Source organism: Nematolebias whitei, chromosome 7, assembly GCF_014905685.2.
Source record: "Nematolebias whitei isolate Nwh7 chromosome 7, NemWhi1, whole genome shotgun sequence".
Taxonomy (NCBI): domain Eukaryota; kingdom Metazoa; phylum Chordata; class Actinopteri; order Cyprinodontiformes; family Rivulidae; genus Nematolebias; species Nematolebias whitei.
The window spans coordinates 32051809-32067187 of NC_056504.1; the positions used below are offsets into that span (position 1 = coordinate 32051809).

Consider the following 15379-nt stretch of genomic DNA (forward strand, 5'->3'; position numbering starts at 1 on the left):
GAGAAGGGCCGATTCCAGACCTTGGGGGACCTGCGGAAGCAGTGGACCGAGTCTGGAGTAGAAACATCCAGAGCCACCGTGCACAGGCGTGTGCAGGAAATTGGCTACAGGTGACACATTCCCCAGGTCAAGCCACTTTTGAACCAGAAACAGCGGCAGAAGCACCTGACCTGGGCTACAGAGAAGCAGCACTGGACTGTTGCTCAGTGGTCCAAAGTACTTTTTTCAGATGAAAGCAAATTTTGCATGTCATTCGGAAATCAAGGTGCCAGAGTCTGGAGGAAGACTGGGGAGAAGGAAATGCCAAAATGCCAGAAGTCCAGTGTGAAGCACCCACAGTCAGTGATGGTCTGGGGTGCCATGTTGGCACAACAATTTTCCACAGGATCAATACAGTTCTTATCTTAATGGAGAAGTCTATGTTAAAGGAAACACTAGCTACTATTAGCTTTTAATTAGTCAGAAGCTAAAAGCTAGCTAGCAAAAAAGCAGCAAAAGGGTAGCTAAAAGCAGCTAAGCTTGACACTAATTCCTGTTAATTTACTGTAACATTGAGTTTGGTAAATGTTCAATTTCCATTTCCCAGTTAGCAGAAACAGCATCTCACAGCTCAGTATTTTTGCCCTGAATAGCCTTGTAAAAGAGATTAATCATCTCAATGAATTTCTTCCTGTAAAATGAAGTTTTAAAAAAAAAAAAATTGTACCAACAGCCTGCTCCAACCTGTCCAGTCCATATTCCTTTTATTAGAATTCAGAAAACTGGCAATCTTAGACAAGTACAGTAGAAGGGGTCATAGTGTCACTGACGATGAAAAAAAAAAAAAGGAGGTGGTGGTTCATGAACTAAAGCCTCTTTAATAAATTTCCACACCACATTTTCATGGTTAAAGTGACTTTTGAGATGGTTTGTAACCAGTGTAATGAAAAAAAAATAAAATAAAAATCAAGACTCGTGTCTGATAGAAAAATAATTTGTTACCATTCCTTTCAGCTAAAGCCAAACTATACCAGCTGTCTCAGTTTTTCCAGAGCGTTATACTGGGCAGTGCAGCTTACAGGATTACAAGTGAACCATCAGTCTTTCATAATAAGAGGAGCCTTGACTTGATCTGCAACCTCAGCCCCCATGAGTTCCTCTACAATCGTCAGGGCGAACTCAAAGCTGGTTCCTGGCCCACGGCTGGTGATGTAATGGCCATCCTTCTGCACTCGGGCCTCTGAATATTTATAGTGGTCTAAAAAAAGACAGAGCAAAAGAAACTACAGGCGTCAGAGTACTTGAAGCACGTGCAGTATGAACACAAACTGGGATCATCTGAACAGACTTGATTCTAGTATGTTCTGTCAAATTCCTGCTTTACCTCCAAATGCTGTGCTATCCAGCTACACTGGAATGATTCTCCACAGGCAAACTAAATGCTTGAACAGCACCATCTGCTGCGTGTCACAAGTAGTTACAATTCTTAATGCTGTACTACTCAAGCAGATTTAAAACCATTGATGGTACAAAAATATATATATATTTTTTTACCGTCAACCATCATCTTCTCCTTCATGGCAGGATGTGTAGTGACTATGCTGCCATAGCCTATTCCATGTGCCAAAAGAGCAGTGGGACCTGAGAAAGGGCAAAAATGTTTAAGGTTTTAATTTCTCTCTTTTATTTTAGCTGTTATATTAAGTAAGACAAACTTATTTTGCTTGCGCAATTTCTAGTTTTCATACTTATGTTGTTGTCAACAAAAAAGAAAATATTAGAATGCCCCACCTTAAAGTTCAGCACAAAGAAACCTTAAAACTGTACAATTCCATCAAATGCAGTAGATTTGCATTATGGATTTGCGTTAATAATAACCGAGTGGCACATGTACAAAATATCTAATAATACTTGTGTCCTAAAAGGTGTCCTCAACCTTACGGTCGTTTCCAAGAATACACTTGCACAGTATACAATTTCAGTCTCTCTCCAAAGTGTGTGCAGCACTTTGAAAAGGGAGGAGAGAAAAAAGAGAGAGAGAGAGGCTGAGGACACAGACTGCCACTGCATTAACTTTGATAATGTCCTAGCACTGCTGTGAGTGCATCCAAAAACTGCTAATATACAGAGAGGTATTGATCACGCTCGTTTGGCTGCATTCCTGTGCAGTTTCAAGAATGCACTATTCCCTGGCAGGACAACAGACTGCTGGTTAAAACCAAGCTACTCCAAGTCCGCACCCATTGGAGATCAGCCTGGGAGATAAAACGGTCCAACAGTGAGGAATATGATTTTATTATCGAGCAATAAGAATATGTATAAAGAGAATTATGTTCTTTCCAATCACGATTTTAGTTTATAACAACTTTAATGTTATGACAGAATAATAGGTTTTGTAAATGCCTCCCTTGCTGATTCCATTAAAGAGTATATTCCTGTGAGAATTTCAGTCATTTCTAGGACACATTTCAACCTAATTTGCTGTATTGGCCTCATGTCCCAATTCAAAATGTCTTTTCTTTGTCCTTTCTCTACGTAAGAAAAAAGCTGTCAAATGAATTGGGTGTGCTTTAAAAGAACAATCAAATTCACATTTCACTTAAAATTACATTGGAGTATTACAAATAAACTTCACAAGTGTGTCATTTGGGCACAATGCATATTTACCAAAATGAGGCAAAGGTGTGTGCTAAACACATTTCAGAAGACATCTAGACCCTAAAATATTCATGAAGTCCTTAAATCCACTGCCATGCACTTTAACTCCAGGGCTGATTTGTCAGTATATTTTAGGTAATCTATATAGTCATCGATATGTTTATTTTATACTTATAGTTGAATTGATTTTATTGATTGTATTGATTGCATTTCTTAATTTTTCTATAACAGGTCTCTCTTGCAAATGAGACAATAGTGTTTCAGTGGGACTAAGCTGTAATAAATAAAGGAAATTAAATGAAAGGACAGCCAGGAGACCAAAACGGTCAATTAAAAAAAAATTATAAGGGTTGTGGCCTTATGATGGACTTGTGAGCCGACCAGGGAGTGACTGATGGATATGGGCACCAGTGACCCCTGTGACCCGGAAAGGAAGAAGCAGGTAAAGATTAAATGGATGGATTATAAAAGGTTATAAGACAAATAATTATTTCTGACAACATATCTGTTAGAAAACTTCAATTTAAAAAGGTAGATTACAAAGAATATGTGCTATTCAAGTCAAGTCAGATTTATTTATATAGCACATTTAACACAGAAGCTGTTCCCAAAGTGCTTAAAAACAGAGACTGGAGTGGCCTGTCAAATGTTGATGGGTCCTAATCTCCTCTGAGCTTCAGCTTGGTTTTTGGTATAACCAAAAGCAGCTGGTCCGATGATCTCAAATCCCGAGAAGGAGCATAAAGATGAAGAAGGTCGGAGGTGTGAGGGTGCATTATATTAATGCACTTAAATGTCAGCAGGAGAACTTTAAAATTCTATTCTGACAGCACAGGGAGCCAGTGAAGGGAGGACAGAACAGGTGAAATGTGCTCAAACCTACAAGTTCCTGTTAGTAGACGGGCTGCAGCATTCTGGACGAGCTGGAGACGTGAAAGGGAATCTTGACTGATCCCAACATAAAGCGAGTTAGAGTAGTTCAGCAGTTATAACGAATGCATGGACTAATTCTTCAAGATCGGAATTGTATTTACCGGTACCATTGGGTTGTTGTCGTTTTTTTTCCCCTAATTTCTAATTTTCTATTTTTTTTCCTAATATTTTTATTTACTAATCATATTTTCTGTTGTAATTACAAAGGTCAGTAGAAGGGGTCTCATATTTTATTTTATTTTTTTTACACAAACCTCAACCACTTGTTTTGCACTGCAGCCTTTGCTCATTCCAGCTCATTTTTCCAGAAAGGGTCACAAACATTGAAACAAATCAGTTTCTCTTACACATTTAAATTCTACTGGTGATTCAGCAGTTTTAGTGCTTAAGAAAATAAGCTGTTAGGACTAGTTTTACAGACCTGTTAAGGACTAACAGCAACAACCATCAAATGTAATCGTCAACAGTAAATAGCCCTCACTTGTTCATGAAATAGCATTTTTTTTAGCCTAAATACATTCAAAGCTCTAAAAAAATTAAAAAAAATTAAAAAAAAGTTTTACATAATGAAGTTGTAATTCCTAAATCGTTCTTCCACCTTGTACAAACCGGATTCCAAAAAGGTTGAGACACTAAACAAACTGTGAATAAAAACTGAATGCAATGATGTGGAGATGGCAAATGTCAATATTTTATTCATAATATAACATAGATGACAGATCAAAAGTTTAATCTGAGTAAATGTAACATTTTAAAGGAAAAATATGTTGATATAAAAAATGTTTTATAAGGTGTGAAGTTGCCTTTATGCCTATTCAAACATATATATATTGTGTGTGTTACTTATTCAGAATTAAATGTCTAAAATTGCCATAAAAGCAAGGGTGGAATGATATAGAAATTATTATTTTAATGCTTTTATGTCAATCTAGACCTATATTACACTTATTTAAACACACTTATACAACGTGTTATTCACATATTAGGGATTGTATTTTGTATTATGTTTTATGAGGTGTTGGGTCGCCTTTATGCCTGTTCAAACATATACTTTGTGTGTGTGTGTGTTGCTTATAATATTTAGACACTCTTTGATGGTTTGCAGAGGGATGGAGGAGTGCGTATTTCCTCTTTAGGAAGTTTAAGGAGTATTGCTAACTTCAAGGTCTTGGCCCGCCTTGAGGTCACCGTGCTCCTTATTTGTAATAAATCACCAGCTCCTCATCCGTTGTTCTGGTAACCATCAAACTTGTTTTGAATGCTCTCACGCGATCCGGTCAGGGAAGAAAAGTATAAAGGAAGTGTGACAGGCAACTTAATCTTTGGAAGTCCGGTGTGGATCAGCACGCGCTGATGCCATGCACCAATTTTGATGTGATTCTTCTTTACCTGGGTCGAAAACGGCTTCCCGGCCAGTGTCACGGTGAGAAGTTATTTCATATCAATCTGTGTGTTAAGAGTGTACATGTTTTTTGCTTGGCTGTTTTCTGTGGCAGGATAATAAAGGACACTTATTACTCCTAGCAGTGACAGCTTCTGTCTTTCATTTTTTTCCTTCTTGTCTGATTTATCTGTGCAAACCGTTCAACGAGCCCTTTTGATAAAGAATTTCATAATACATATGTTGATTCAAAATTTCAGTGTCAACAAATCCCAAAAAGTTGGGACAAGTAGCAATAAGTGGCTGGAAAAAGGAAATTGAGCATAAAACGAACAGCTGAAAGACCAATTAACACTAATTAGGTCAATTGACAACATGATTGGGTATAAAAAGAGCTTCTCAGAGTGTCAGTGTCTCTCAGAAGCCAAGATGGTAAGAGGATCACCAATTCCACCGTTGTTGCGCAGAAAGATAGTGCAGCAATACCAGAATGGTGTTACCCAGCGTAAAATAGCAAAGACTTTTAAGTTATCATCATCAACCGTGCATAACATCATCAAAAGATTCAGAGAATCTGGAACAATCGCTGTGCGTAAGGGTCAAGGCCGTAAAACTCTACTGGATGCTCCTGATCTCCGGGCCCTTAAACGTGACTGCACCTCAAACAGGAATGCCACTGTCAAGGAAATAACAGAATGGGCTCAGGAATACTTCCAGAAACCATTGTCAGTGAACACAATCCACTGTGCCATCTGCCGTTGCCAGCTGAAACTCTACAGTGCAAAGAGGAAGCCATTTCTAAGCAAGCTCCACAAGCTCAGACGTTTGCACTGGGCCAGGGGTCGTTTAAAATGGAGTGTGGCAAAATGGAAGACTGTTCTGTGGTCAGATGAGTCACGATTTGAAGTTCTTTATGGAACACTGGGACGCCATGTCATCCGGACCAGAGAGGACAAGGATAGCCCAAGTTGTTATCAACGCTCCGTTCAGAAGCCTGCATCACTGATGGTATGGGTTTGCATGAGCGCTTGTGGCATGGGCAGCTTGCATGTCTGGAAAGGCACCATTAATGCAGAGAACTATGTTCAGGTTCTAGAACAACATATGCTCCCATCTAGACGTCATCTCTTTCAGGGAAAACCCTGCATTTTTCAACACGATGATGCCAGACCACATTCTGCAGCAATCACAACATCATGGCTACGTAGGAGAAGGATCCGGGTACTGAAATGGCCAGCCTGCAGTCCAGATCTTTCACCTATAGAGAACATTTGGCGCATCATAAAGAGGAAGGTGCGACAAAGAAGGTCCAAGATGATTGAACAGTTAGAGGCCTGTATTAGACATGAATGGGACAGCATTCCCATTTCTAAACTTGAGAAACTGGTCTCCTCTGTCCCCAGACGTCTGTTGAGTGTTGTAAGAAGAAGGGGGGATGTCACACAGTGGTAAAAATGGACTTGTCCCAACTTTTTGGGATTTGTTGACACCATGAAATTTGGAAACAACACATTTTTCCATTAAAATGATACATTCTCTAAGTTTAAACTTTTGATCTGTGATTTGAGTTCTATTCTGAATATAATATTAGATGTTGGCACCTCCACATCATTGCATTCAGTTTATATTCAAAATTTGTTTAATGTCCCAACTTTTTTGGAATCCGGTTTGTACATGATACCCTCAAATAATATTTGAATATGCAGTCTAAGCCCTGAGTCACTTTCCTGTAATGTGCATGTGATTTGGTAAACCCTTTCCATGCCATGTGTGAAATTCCATAAAGAAATAAAACATGGTTGTCAAGTTTGAGGTTGCATCATATTTAAACCCGATACAGACAAATCTATTAGAGGATGTATAACAAGGATGGTTGTGTATAATTATGGATACTTTGTTTTCACAAGCTGTACCTGCACAGATGGCTGCAATCAGGCCTTTTCTGCCATCTTGATCCTTCAGCACCTCCTTCACGGCAGGAGACTGTAAGAGAGTGAAAAACAGATGCACAAAGACTCAGGTGGAGGCCACACGATACACTGTGTATACACTGACTGTATTAGACCAACACATGGTAGTGTTTTAAACGCATTGTGCACAGACGTTGGTTACGTACTGTAACCCCAGATTCTATGAGTATAGGCTTCGCCCTTTAAGGCTGTCGCTGATGGGTTTATCCCGTTATGCGCAGCATAAGCACTGAAAAAAATTTAGTCCACGCCCACCTGCTGTGTGGGCCCCACCCGGTCCGTATAAATTACGTTAAGAGCGGGAAATCGGCTCCCAAAATAGCTTTTTCTTCAGCCATTTAGGAGCCAGTGAGGCCCAACGCTTAGAGGGCTACGCCTATACTCATAGAATCTGGGGTACAGTACGTAACCAACGTTCTATGTCGTATAGGCTTCGCCCTTTAAGGCTGTCGCTGATGGGTTAAGGGCGAAGCAGATGTGGTCCTCGCCTCACTGGGTCCATTCGAACACAGTATGAAGCGGAAGCTTGCCCAAAAAACGTCTTGTCACTCAGCTCCCCATGTGCATAACTACGCGTTGCGTAATTATGTGCCATGCAGAGACGCATGTTGTGTAACTATGCGTTCTGACAAAAACATGAACGCCCCGGAAATTTTCAACGGGAAGAGGATGTTGAAAAGAAGGGGGGGGGGGGGCATGAACCAACTAGTTCATGGCTGAACAGTATAAACAGATCAATAACAATGAACTGATTATTGATCAAATGAACTGATTGGTAACAATAGTCATAAACTGATTAGTGACAATAGAACCAAAATCACAGACACAACTTGTGACTGATAACAACATCTCACACTGCAATGCATGCAGACAGATGTGAGCTTAAACAGAGTTCCATGAAAAACAACAATATTCATTCTGTTAGAGCACTAAGGACAGAATGTGTCATGGAACGAGCCGTCACATCACATAAATAAAGCGAATAAATGAGCAGGGTGTTGACCACGCAGCCGCAGTGCAAATGTCCTGCATTGACATACCATTATGCAGAGCAGTCGAAGATGCGATACCCCTGGTCGAGTGTGCTTTGAGGTTGACAGGAGGCTCTAAATCTGATGCTTGTAGGCTTCAGAAATGGCCTCACACAGCCAGTGTGACAAGCGCTGGGTGGATAACGGGCGACCTGCAGATGCATCTCTATAATGCACAAACAGGTGTTGCGTTTGACGCATTACAGCTGTGCGCGCTATGTAACACGTTAACGCCCGCACCGGACAGAGAAGATGAAAAAATGCTTCTTCTTCTGATCTGTGGGAGGAAGGGAAAAAAACCCTCCGACGATATCACTCTTGATTTAAAAGAGCTCGTGATGTTTTTAGGCATAAAAGCTGGGTTTGGTCTTAAATCAGCTGAACTACCGTCAGCCTGAATTCTGAGACATGACGGAGCGACAGAGAGGGCAGAAAAATCACTTACCCTCTTAGCGGATGTTAATAATAATAATAGTAAACTTTATTTCTATAGCACCTTCCAACAACGCCTTGCATTGACCAAGGTGCTTCACAAGACAAAACAAGATTAAAAACAGGACACAATACATCAGTGCAAATTAAAAATACAGCGAGAATAAAAGAAGGTAAAAGAGATAAAATAAAAAAATAAATAGTAAATACTAAACTACAGAAGTTAAACATTAAAAGCCCTTTTAAATAAGTATGTTTTCAGTTTGGCTTTGAACAGAACCAGATCAGAGATGGCACGCAGCTCATAGGGAAGAGTATTCCAGGCTGTTGGGCCTGCAACAGAAAAGGACCGGTCCCCCCATTGTTTGCACCTTGAGCGTGGCACCTCCAGCAGATTTTGACCAGCAGACCGTAAAGCTCTGCTGGGCTGGTGGACTTTCAAAAGTTCTGAAATATAAGGTGGTGCAAGGCCATTCAAAGCTTTAAAAACAAACAGTAGCAGCTTGAACTGTATCCTAAACTGAACCGGGAGCCAGTGTAAAGAAGAAAAGACAGGAGTGATATGTTCATATTTACGTGTGTTAGTCAACAAGCGAGCAGCAGAGTTTTGTACAAGCTGTAAACGGGAGATAGAAGATTGATTAATACCCACATATAAGGCGTTACAGTAATCAAGCCTAGAGCTCACAAAGGCATGGATGGCCTTCTCCAGATCACTACGGCTAAGGAGTGATTTTACTTTGGAAAGCAGACGGAGCTGAAAGAAGCTGGTTTTCACAACAGAACTGATCTGTTTATCTAGCTTTAAGTTACAGTCAAGGTCCACTCCTAGATTTTTTACCACCTGGTTGGCGTGGGGGAGCGGAAAACCTAGACTGGGAGAGATGTTGCATGAATTACTGGAAGCACCAAATAAAATCCATTCAGTTTTATCGTTATTGAGGTGGAGAAAATTCTGAGACAGCCAGTGCTTAATGTCATTTAAGCAGCTGGCATTAGAGTTGAAACCGAGTGAGGAACTGGGAGTGACCGGCAGATAGATTCGTAGATCATCTGCATACAGACGAAAAGACAGATTATGGCGTGCAATGATGGGTCCTAATGGTAGCATGTAAAGTGAGAAGAGAACAGGCCCCAGAATGGATCCCTGCGGTACACCAGAGGTCAAAGAGACTGAAGAAGAGGACAGATCACCAATCATAACAGAGAAAGTTCTGTCTGTTAAATAGGACTTAAACCACTCAAGCACAACACCCTGAAGGCCAACCTGCTGAGCCAAACGAGTGATTAGGACCTGATGGTCTACAGTATCAAAAGCTGCTGAGAGGTCCAACATCACCAGCAGAACAGGTTTTTTGGCATCAAGGGACAAAAGAATATCATTCTGTACTTTGAGTAGTGCAGATTCAGTGCTATGACGGTGTCTGAAGCCAGATTGAAATTTTTCAAACAAGTTGTTGTGTTCTAAAAAAGATTGCAACTGAATGAAAACAACCTTTTCCAGAACTTTGGATAAAAATGACAAGTGTGAAATTGGCCTGAAATTAGAAAAAGCTGTAGGATCTAAACCCGGTTTTTTAAGAAGAGGCCTGACCACAGCATGTTTGAAAACAGACGGGACATAACCTGAACTTAGACAGCTATTAATAAATGTCAGAAGACAAGGACCAATAACATCCAAGGACTGCTTGAACATCTTAGAGGGGATGATGTCCAGGGTACAGTTTGTAGGTTTCATCTGCTGAACCACCTTAACGAGGTGAGGTAGTGAGACCAGGTCGAATTGATCAAACACAGCAGAGGTTATTGAGGGAGCACATAACTGAACAGCATTATATGTACTGACAATGTTCTGCTTGATAGAGTCTATTTTGTTCACAAAGTAATCAAGAAAACCATCACAGAGGACTGTGTAGCAGTTTTCAGAACATTGATGGAGGGATTAATGACAGACTGAATGGTATTAAATAAAACCCTTGGCCGGTTACAACTGGTAGAAATTAAATTAGAATGATATTGTGATTTGGCCTGCTGAACAGCTTTTTGATATTCATGAAGACAGTCTCTCAGTATGTCCTGGGACACATGAAGCCTGTCTTTCTTCCATCTGCGTTCTGCTTTCCTGCAACGTTGTCTAAAAGTCCGAGTGGTACCATTAAGCCAGGGATCTGGTTTGATTTTTGTAGAAGTCTGTCTTAAAGGAGCGATGGAGTCCAAGATCTTTGTAGAAGTGTATTGAAAGGAGGTGATAAATTCTTCTGGATGTAGAGATGCATTCAGACTTTCAGCGGAGTATAAGTCAGTGCTGCTAAATGCAGCAGCAAACTGACCTGGAGTGGAGGGAGTGATGAAGCGGCAGCGACGTGCTGGAAGCATAGTTTTTACTGGGGGAGGAGTGGAAAATTCAAATATAATAGGAAAGTGGTCTGAAATACAAGTGTCCAAAATTTCTATAACAGATACACGAGGGCCGTGAGAGATGATTAAGTCCAAAGTGTGACCATGACTGTGTGTGGACCCTGACACAGATTGTGACAGGTTAAAAGAATCCAGAAGGCTTTGAAAGTCAGCAGAAAGTTGGTTACAGGGACAGCAAACATGAATGTTAAAATCACCACATAAAAGCAAACTGTCAAATTTTGGCAACAGTTCAGCTAACAGTTCTGAGAATTCATTAATGAAATCCTTATTATATTTTGGTGGGCGATATAAAACACCACACAGCAGGGGATGTTCAGATTCCATCACAAACAGCTGAAGCTCAAAGCTGCTGTAGTTTTTAGGAGGCAGTGGGCGGCAGGTGAGTTTATCACTGAACACAGCAGCGAGACCGCCCCCACGGCCAGACACACGGGGTGCACTCAGGTAGGAGTAGCCAGGTGGGAGGAGCTCAGAAAATGTTAAATGTTATGTTAAAGCCAGCAGCAGGGCTGTTTTAGGAGACAAGAATTTAAGTGAAAACTGATCCAGAGGCTCAAATGGTGCTTTGATCAGGGCTCGCAGGACCAGCGTTAAATCCCACTGTGGAGCAAGTGGGCGTGAAGCAGGCCTGCGTCTCTGTACGCCTTTTAGAAACCACTTCATCAGCGGGTAATTAAAAGCTGTTCTGTCTCCGAACCCTTTGTGGCAGGAAGAGATGGCTGCAGCGTACGTTTTAATCGTGCTGAAAGCCAACTTCCTATCCATCAGCTGTTGTAGAAAAGACAACACGCCGCCTAATGGGCATGAGGTGGCCTCTACACCTTTCTCTGTACACCAGCGCTGAAAAGCCATCCACTTTGATGTGTACAGAGCTGTGGTAGATGCAGCACGTGAATCCTGGATTGTGCGCACTACCTCCTGTGGGAGACCCATCCTCTCTAAGCGGGACCGCTCAACGGCCAGACCCACAGGTGCTGGCCTATTTCTGGGTAACTCCTGATCGCTCCTCCTGCTTGAAGGAGAGCGTCCTCCCTCCACAGCAGTTTCCACGGGCGACCCGACAACAGACGTTGCAGGACTGGGAACCATGGTGCGTTCACGCGTTCGGGAGCCACCAGGAGAGCTGTCAATCCCTCCTCCTGAACTCGGTTCAGGAACCGTAAAATCAGAGGAGGTGGGGGAAACGCGTACAGAAGCGTTTTGGGCCATGGGCTGTGAACAAATGCATCCACCCCCAGCGGTGGATCGTCTCGCGGGCTCAGGGAAAACCATAGTTGACACTGAGCGTTCTCTCGTGTCGCAAACAGGTCCACAGCTGCTTTGCCAAACTTCTGCCACGTCTGAACCATCAGGTCTGGATGGAAGGTCCAGTCCGCGTGACGTGGACCGCCCCTGGACATCACATCTGCCCCTCTGTTCAGAACACCGGGTATGTAAACTGCTCTGATGGAGAGCAGGTTTTGGTGAGCCCAACACAGTAGCTTTCGCGCAATGTGTAACATCTGGGCTGAACGCACACCCCCCTGACGGTTTATGTACCCAGCAGTCACCATGTTGTCTGTGTGAATCAACACATGTCGATTCTGTAGCACGGGAGCAAAGTGTTGAATCACATTCAGCACTGTGCGACACTCCAAAACAATTATGTGGGCTGATGTGTGGTGGGGCCACAGCGCACCTACTGCTTGAGATAGGCATGTCCCCCCACAGCCTGACAGCGACGCGTCCGTGAAGACTGACACGTGTGACGTGGGTCTGCTGACGGGAACTCCCTCTGACAGAACCAGGGTGTTTCCCCAGTGTCGGAAGTCTGCTCTCACCGAGGGAGGGACAGTGATCATCCGTCTCTTTTGTTTTACTAGATCCACACGCAGACGCGCAAACCACTTGTGGAGGCGTCTCATGTGTAACAAACCCAGCGGAACCACTGTGTGAGCTGATGACATCATTCCCAACAGCTTCATGACGGAGACAACTGTTACCACTCTGCCAGGTCTTACATGGCGGAGTTGACTTTTAAAAGTGTCGAATCTCATTTGTGATAAACGAGCCTTCATGGTGGTTGAATTTAATTCCACTCCCAGATAAACAATTGTCTGGGCCGGGAAAATCGAGCTTTTCTTCCAATTTATGGCGAAGCCCAGATTTAACAGGTGTGATGTCAACACCTGAGCCTGCATCAACGCCTCCTGTCTGGAGTGTGACAGGAGCAGCAGATCATCCAGGTAAAACAAAACTCTCATCCCTGCTCTGTGTAACAGATGCAGGGCTGTCTCCACACACTGAGAACGTACGATGACCGGCAGCCGTTGTACTGATACTTCATCCCCTGAAAGGAGAAAAACGCAGGAATTTTCTGTGTTTTGGGATGATCGGTATGCGTTTCTCTGGATGTTGTACAACAGCTGTCTGGTTGTCAACATGTGAAAAACGGTATGTCCATGATCACCTTGTTGAAAAAACTGACAGATCCAAGATCGATCTCATCCCTCCAGTCCATTGGGAACCAGGAAGTAACGTGAGTAAAACCCTGTGTTTTCTCTCTGTTGGGGAACTCTGGAGATTACTTTTATCAGAAACACTTGGACTTCTGCATTTAGGGATGAGATTTAGTCTGATGAGGACAGGACCGTTTCTATAACTCCTCCGAACGGCGGGGGTCGGGTTGCAAATTGTAACTTGTAACCATTTGCATAACACCCTGTCCATCCATCTGAACGGCGAGCATGTTTTAGCCACTCTACGTAACGTTCGTGGAGTGAACGTGCGTTTAAGTGATGCGTCACGTTTTGTACGGCTGTCAGCAGTCCGCCCCTCAACCGCCGTCATGCGTCGCGGGAATGTTTTCTGCGTGACCCAAGGCGAGGCTTCCTCGAAAAAAAAAAAAAAGCTCTGAACGCGCCCGTGCACTGCGTTCGGACCGCGGACCAACCTTCATGTACAGGTGGGCCGGTGTGCTGAGGCGAAGCGTGTGACAGCTGATGACGCCATGGGGCTGCGCGTTTGACGCCGCTGTGCGAACGTCGAGAGGCGGAGGGCGTGACTTCATCTACGCCGTGCTGTTGTAGTGAAGGCTGCAAGCCCCGCGGGAGCACACGTTTTCTCTGGAGGGACGCGCGTCGCTCTCGCTGGAGGGGCGCGCACCGCTCTCACTGGAGGGAGGCGGGACTCGTCACCGGGTTCGTTCAGCTGCCTCACGCTTATGCTGCCGTGAGCTGCCGAACGCTGAGACGCGGAGGGTGACGGCTGCCCGCGTTTGATTCGGTGAGGCGAGTGTCGCTCTTGTGAGAGCGAGGACCTCCACGTGACCCAGCCTGCGGTCCACATTTATACCGATGTGAGCCGGTGAGCACCGGGCAACTGTGTGTGTGCGCCAACATCAATGCAGCGCCGTTGGATGGAGGCTGTTTCATCCCACGAGTGCGAGTTTGACACTGCTTGGGTGAGGATCGTGCCGCTCGGGATGATAACGAGTTATTTTCGCTTACCATTGTGTCGTGTGATCGACTCGTCATGTCTTGGAGCGACGGTGAGTTTAAAAAACCTTTATTTAAGGACACCGGCTCGTTATGTGTGGAGGATGTGTGCGCAGCCGCTGTGAGTTCATTCGAGCTTACAGACTGGCTAAAAAACAGACACTTTGATCATTGAATGATGATTTATTTCAACTTTCGTGTCACTTTTACACACACCCTCCGGAGACCGTCATTTTTAAAACTTCTCCCTCTTGAGCTCTGCGATTTGTTTGCCCAGAGCGCTGTCTTGCAGGCGAACTCTGGGGAAACGCTGAACTGCAGGTTGCCGGAATGAAGAGGGCTGGATTCTGACGGGCGGGGCTGGAGGTGGAACTGAGCGAGAGCCGCGGCCGTGGAAACGTCGATGCTTGCTCGCGACGGTCCCTCCAGCGGGCCGGGGGGCGGGATGAACCGCGCGGCTTGATGAGGTGGCGCACAGCCTCTGGCACCTCCTCCGACTGCTTCAATTCGCCAGCATGGTTTTGAAGCTGCTCTCGAACAGCGCGTCCGCCATGATGGGCCCTCCATCAGGTCTTTGTGCAGTTTCTCCGGCAGAGAGGGAGAGTAACGAAACAAGGTGGGTCGTTGGATCATCGTCATCCACGCTGCAATCCTCGACAGGAAACCGTATAAGAGGCACACATGTTGAAGATGACATCTGCTGCCTTACAGAGGGAGTTATTTGTCTCCAGGGCAGGTCTGCGGCCTTCAGCCCCTTGGACATGCTATATGCTAGCAGCGCCACGTTGTTGCTAACTGCGGCTGCCTGAAAGCACATTGATGGGCTCGATTGGAGAGCATGGTCACCGTCTGGTTCGTGTTTCTCCGGAGGGACGGGACGCTGCCCCGACCTGGACAGCTTCGCTCCAAAGCTTCCGCGAGGCTTGGCTCCAGGGGGGTTACCGAGGGATAGCCCCGCTCGGTGAACCCCTCCACTCTGGTGATGGATGCGGACTGGGGACCGACTCCCCCAATCTACCAGGAAAGAACCCGTCTGTGGTCTCGCCCGTAAGACGTCCTGTTGGGAGCACGAGGCCATATGGGTCAAGACGGTGAGCC

At 44.3% G+C, this 15379-nt stretch overlaps 1 protein-coding gene across 1 annotated transcript in view; it reads right to left on the reverse strand.

Annotated features, from left to right (window-relative positions):
* Positions 1-911: 911 nt before the first annotated feature.
* The window catches only part of LOC119412773 (Parkinson disease protein 7 homolog), a 16326-nt gene continuing 1858 nt past the window's right edge, over positions 912-15379 (reverse strand). Inside the window, exons 5-7 of the mRNA XM_037679809.1 lie at positions 6865-6934; positions 1534-1620; positions 912-1237 (exon numbers count right to left, since the gene is read on the reverse strand). Coding sequence (XP_037535737.1) covers positions 1077-1237; positions 1534-1620; positions 6865-6934 — 318 coding nt within the window. The 3' untranslated portion in view covers positions 912-1076. The remainder of the gene's footprint in view (positions 1238-1533; positions 1621-6864; positions 6935-15379) is intronic.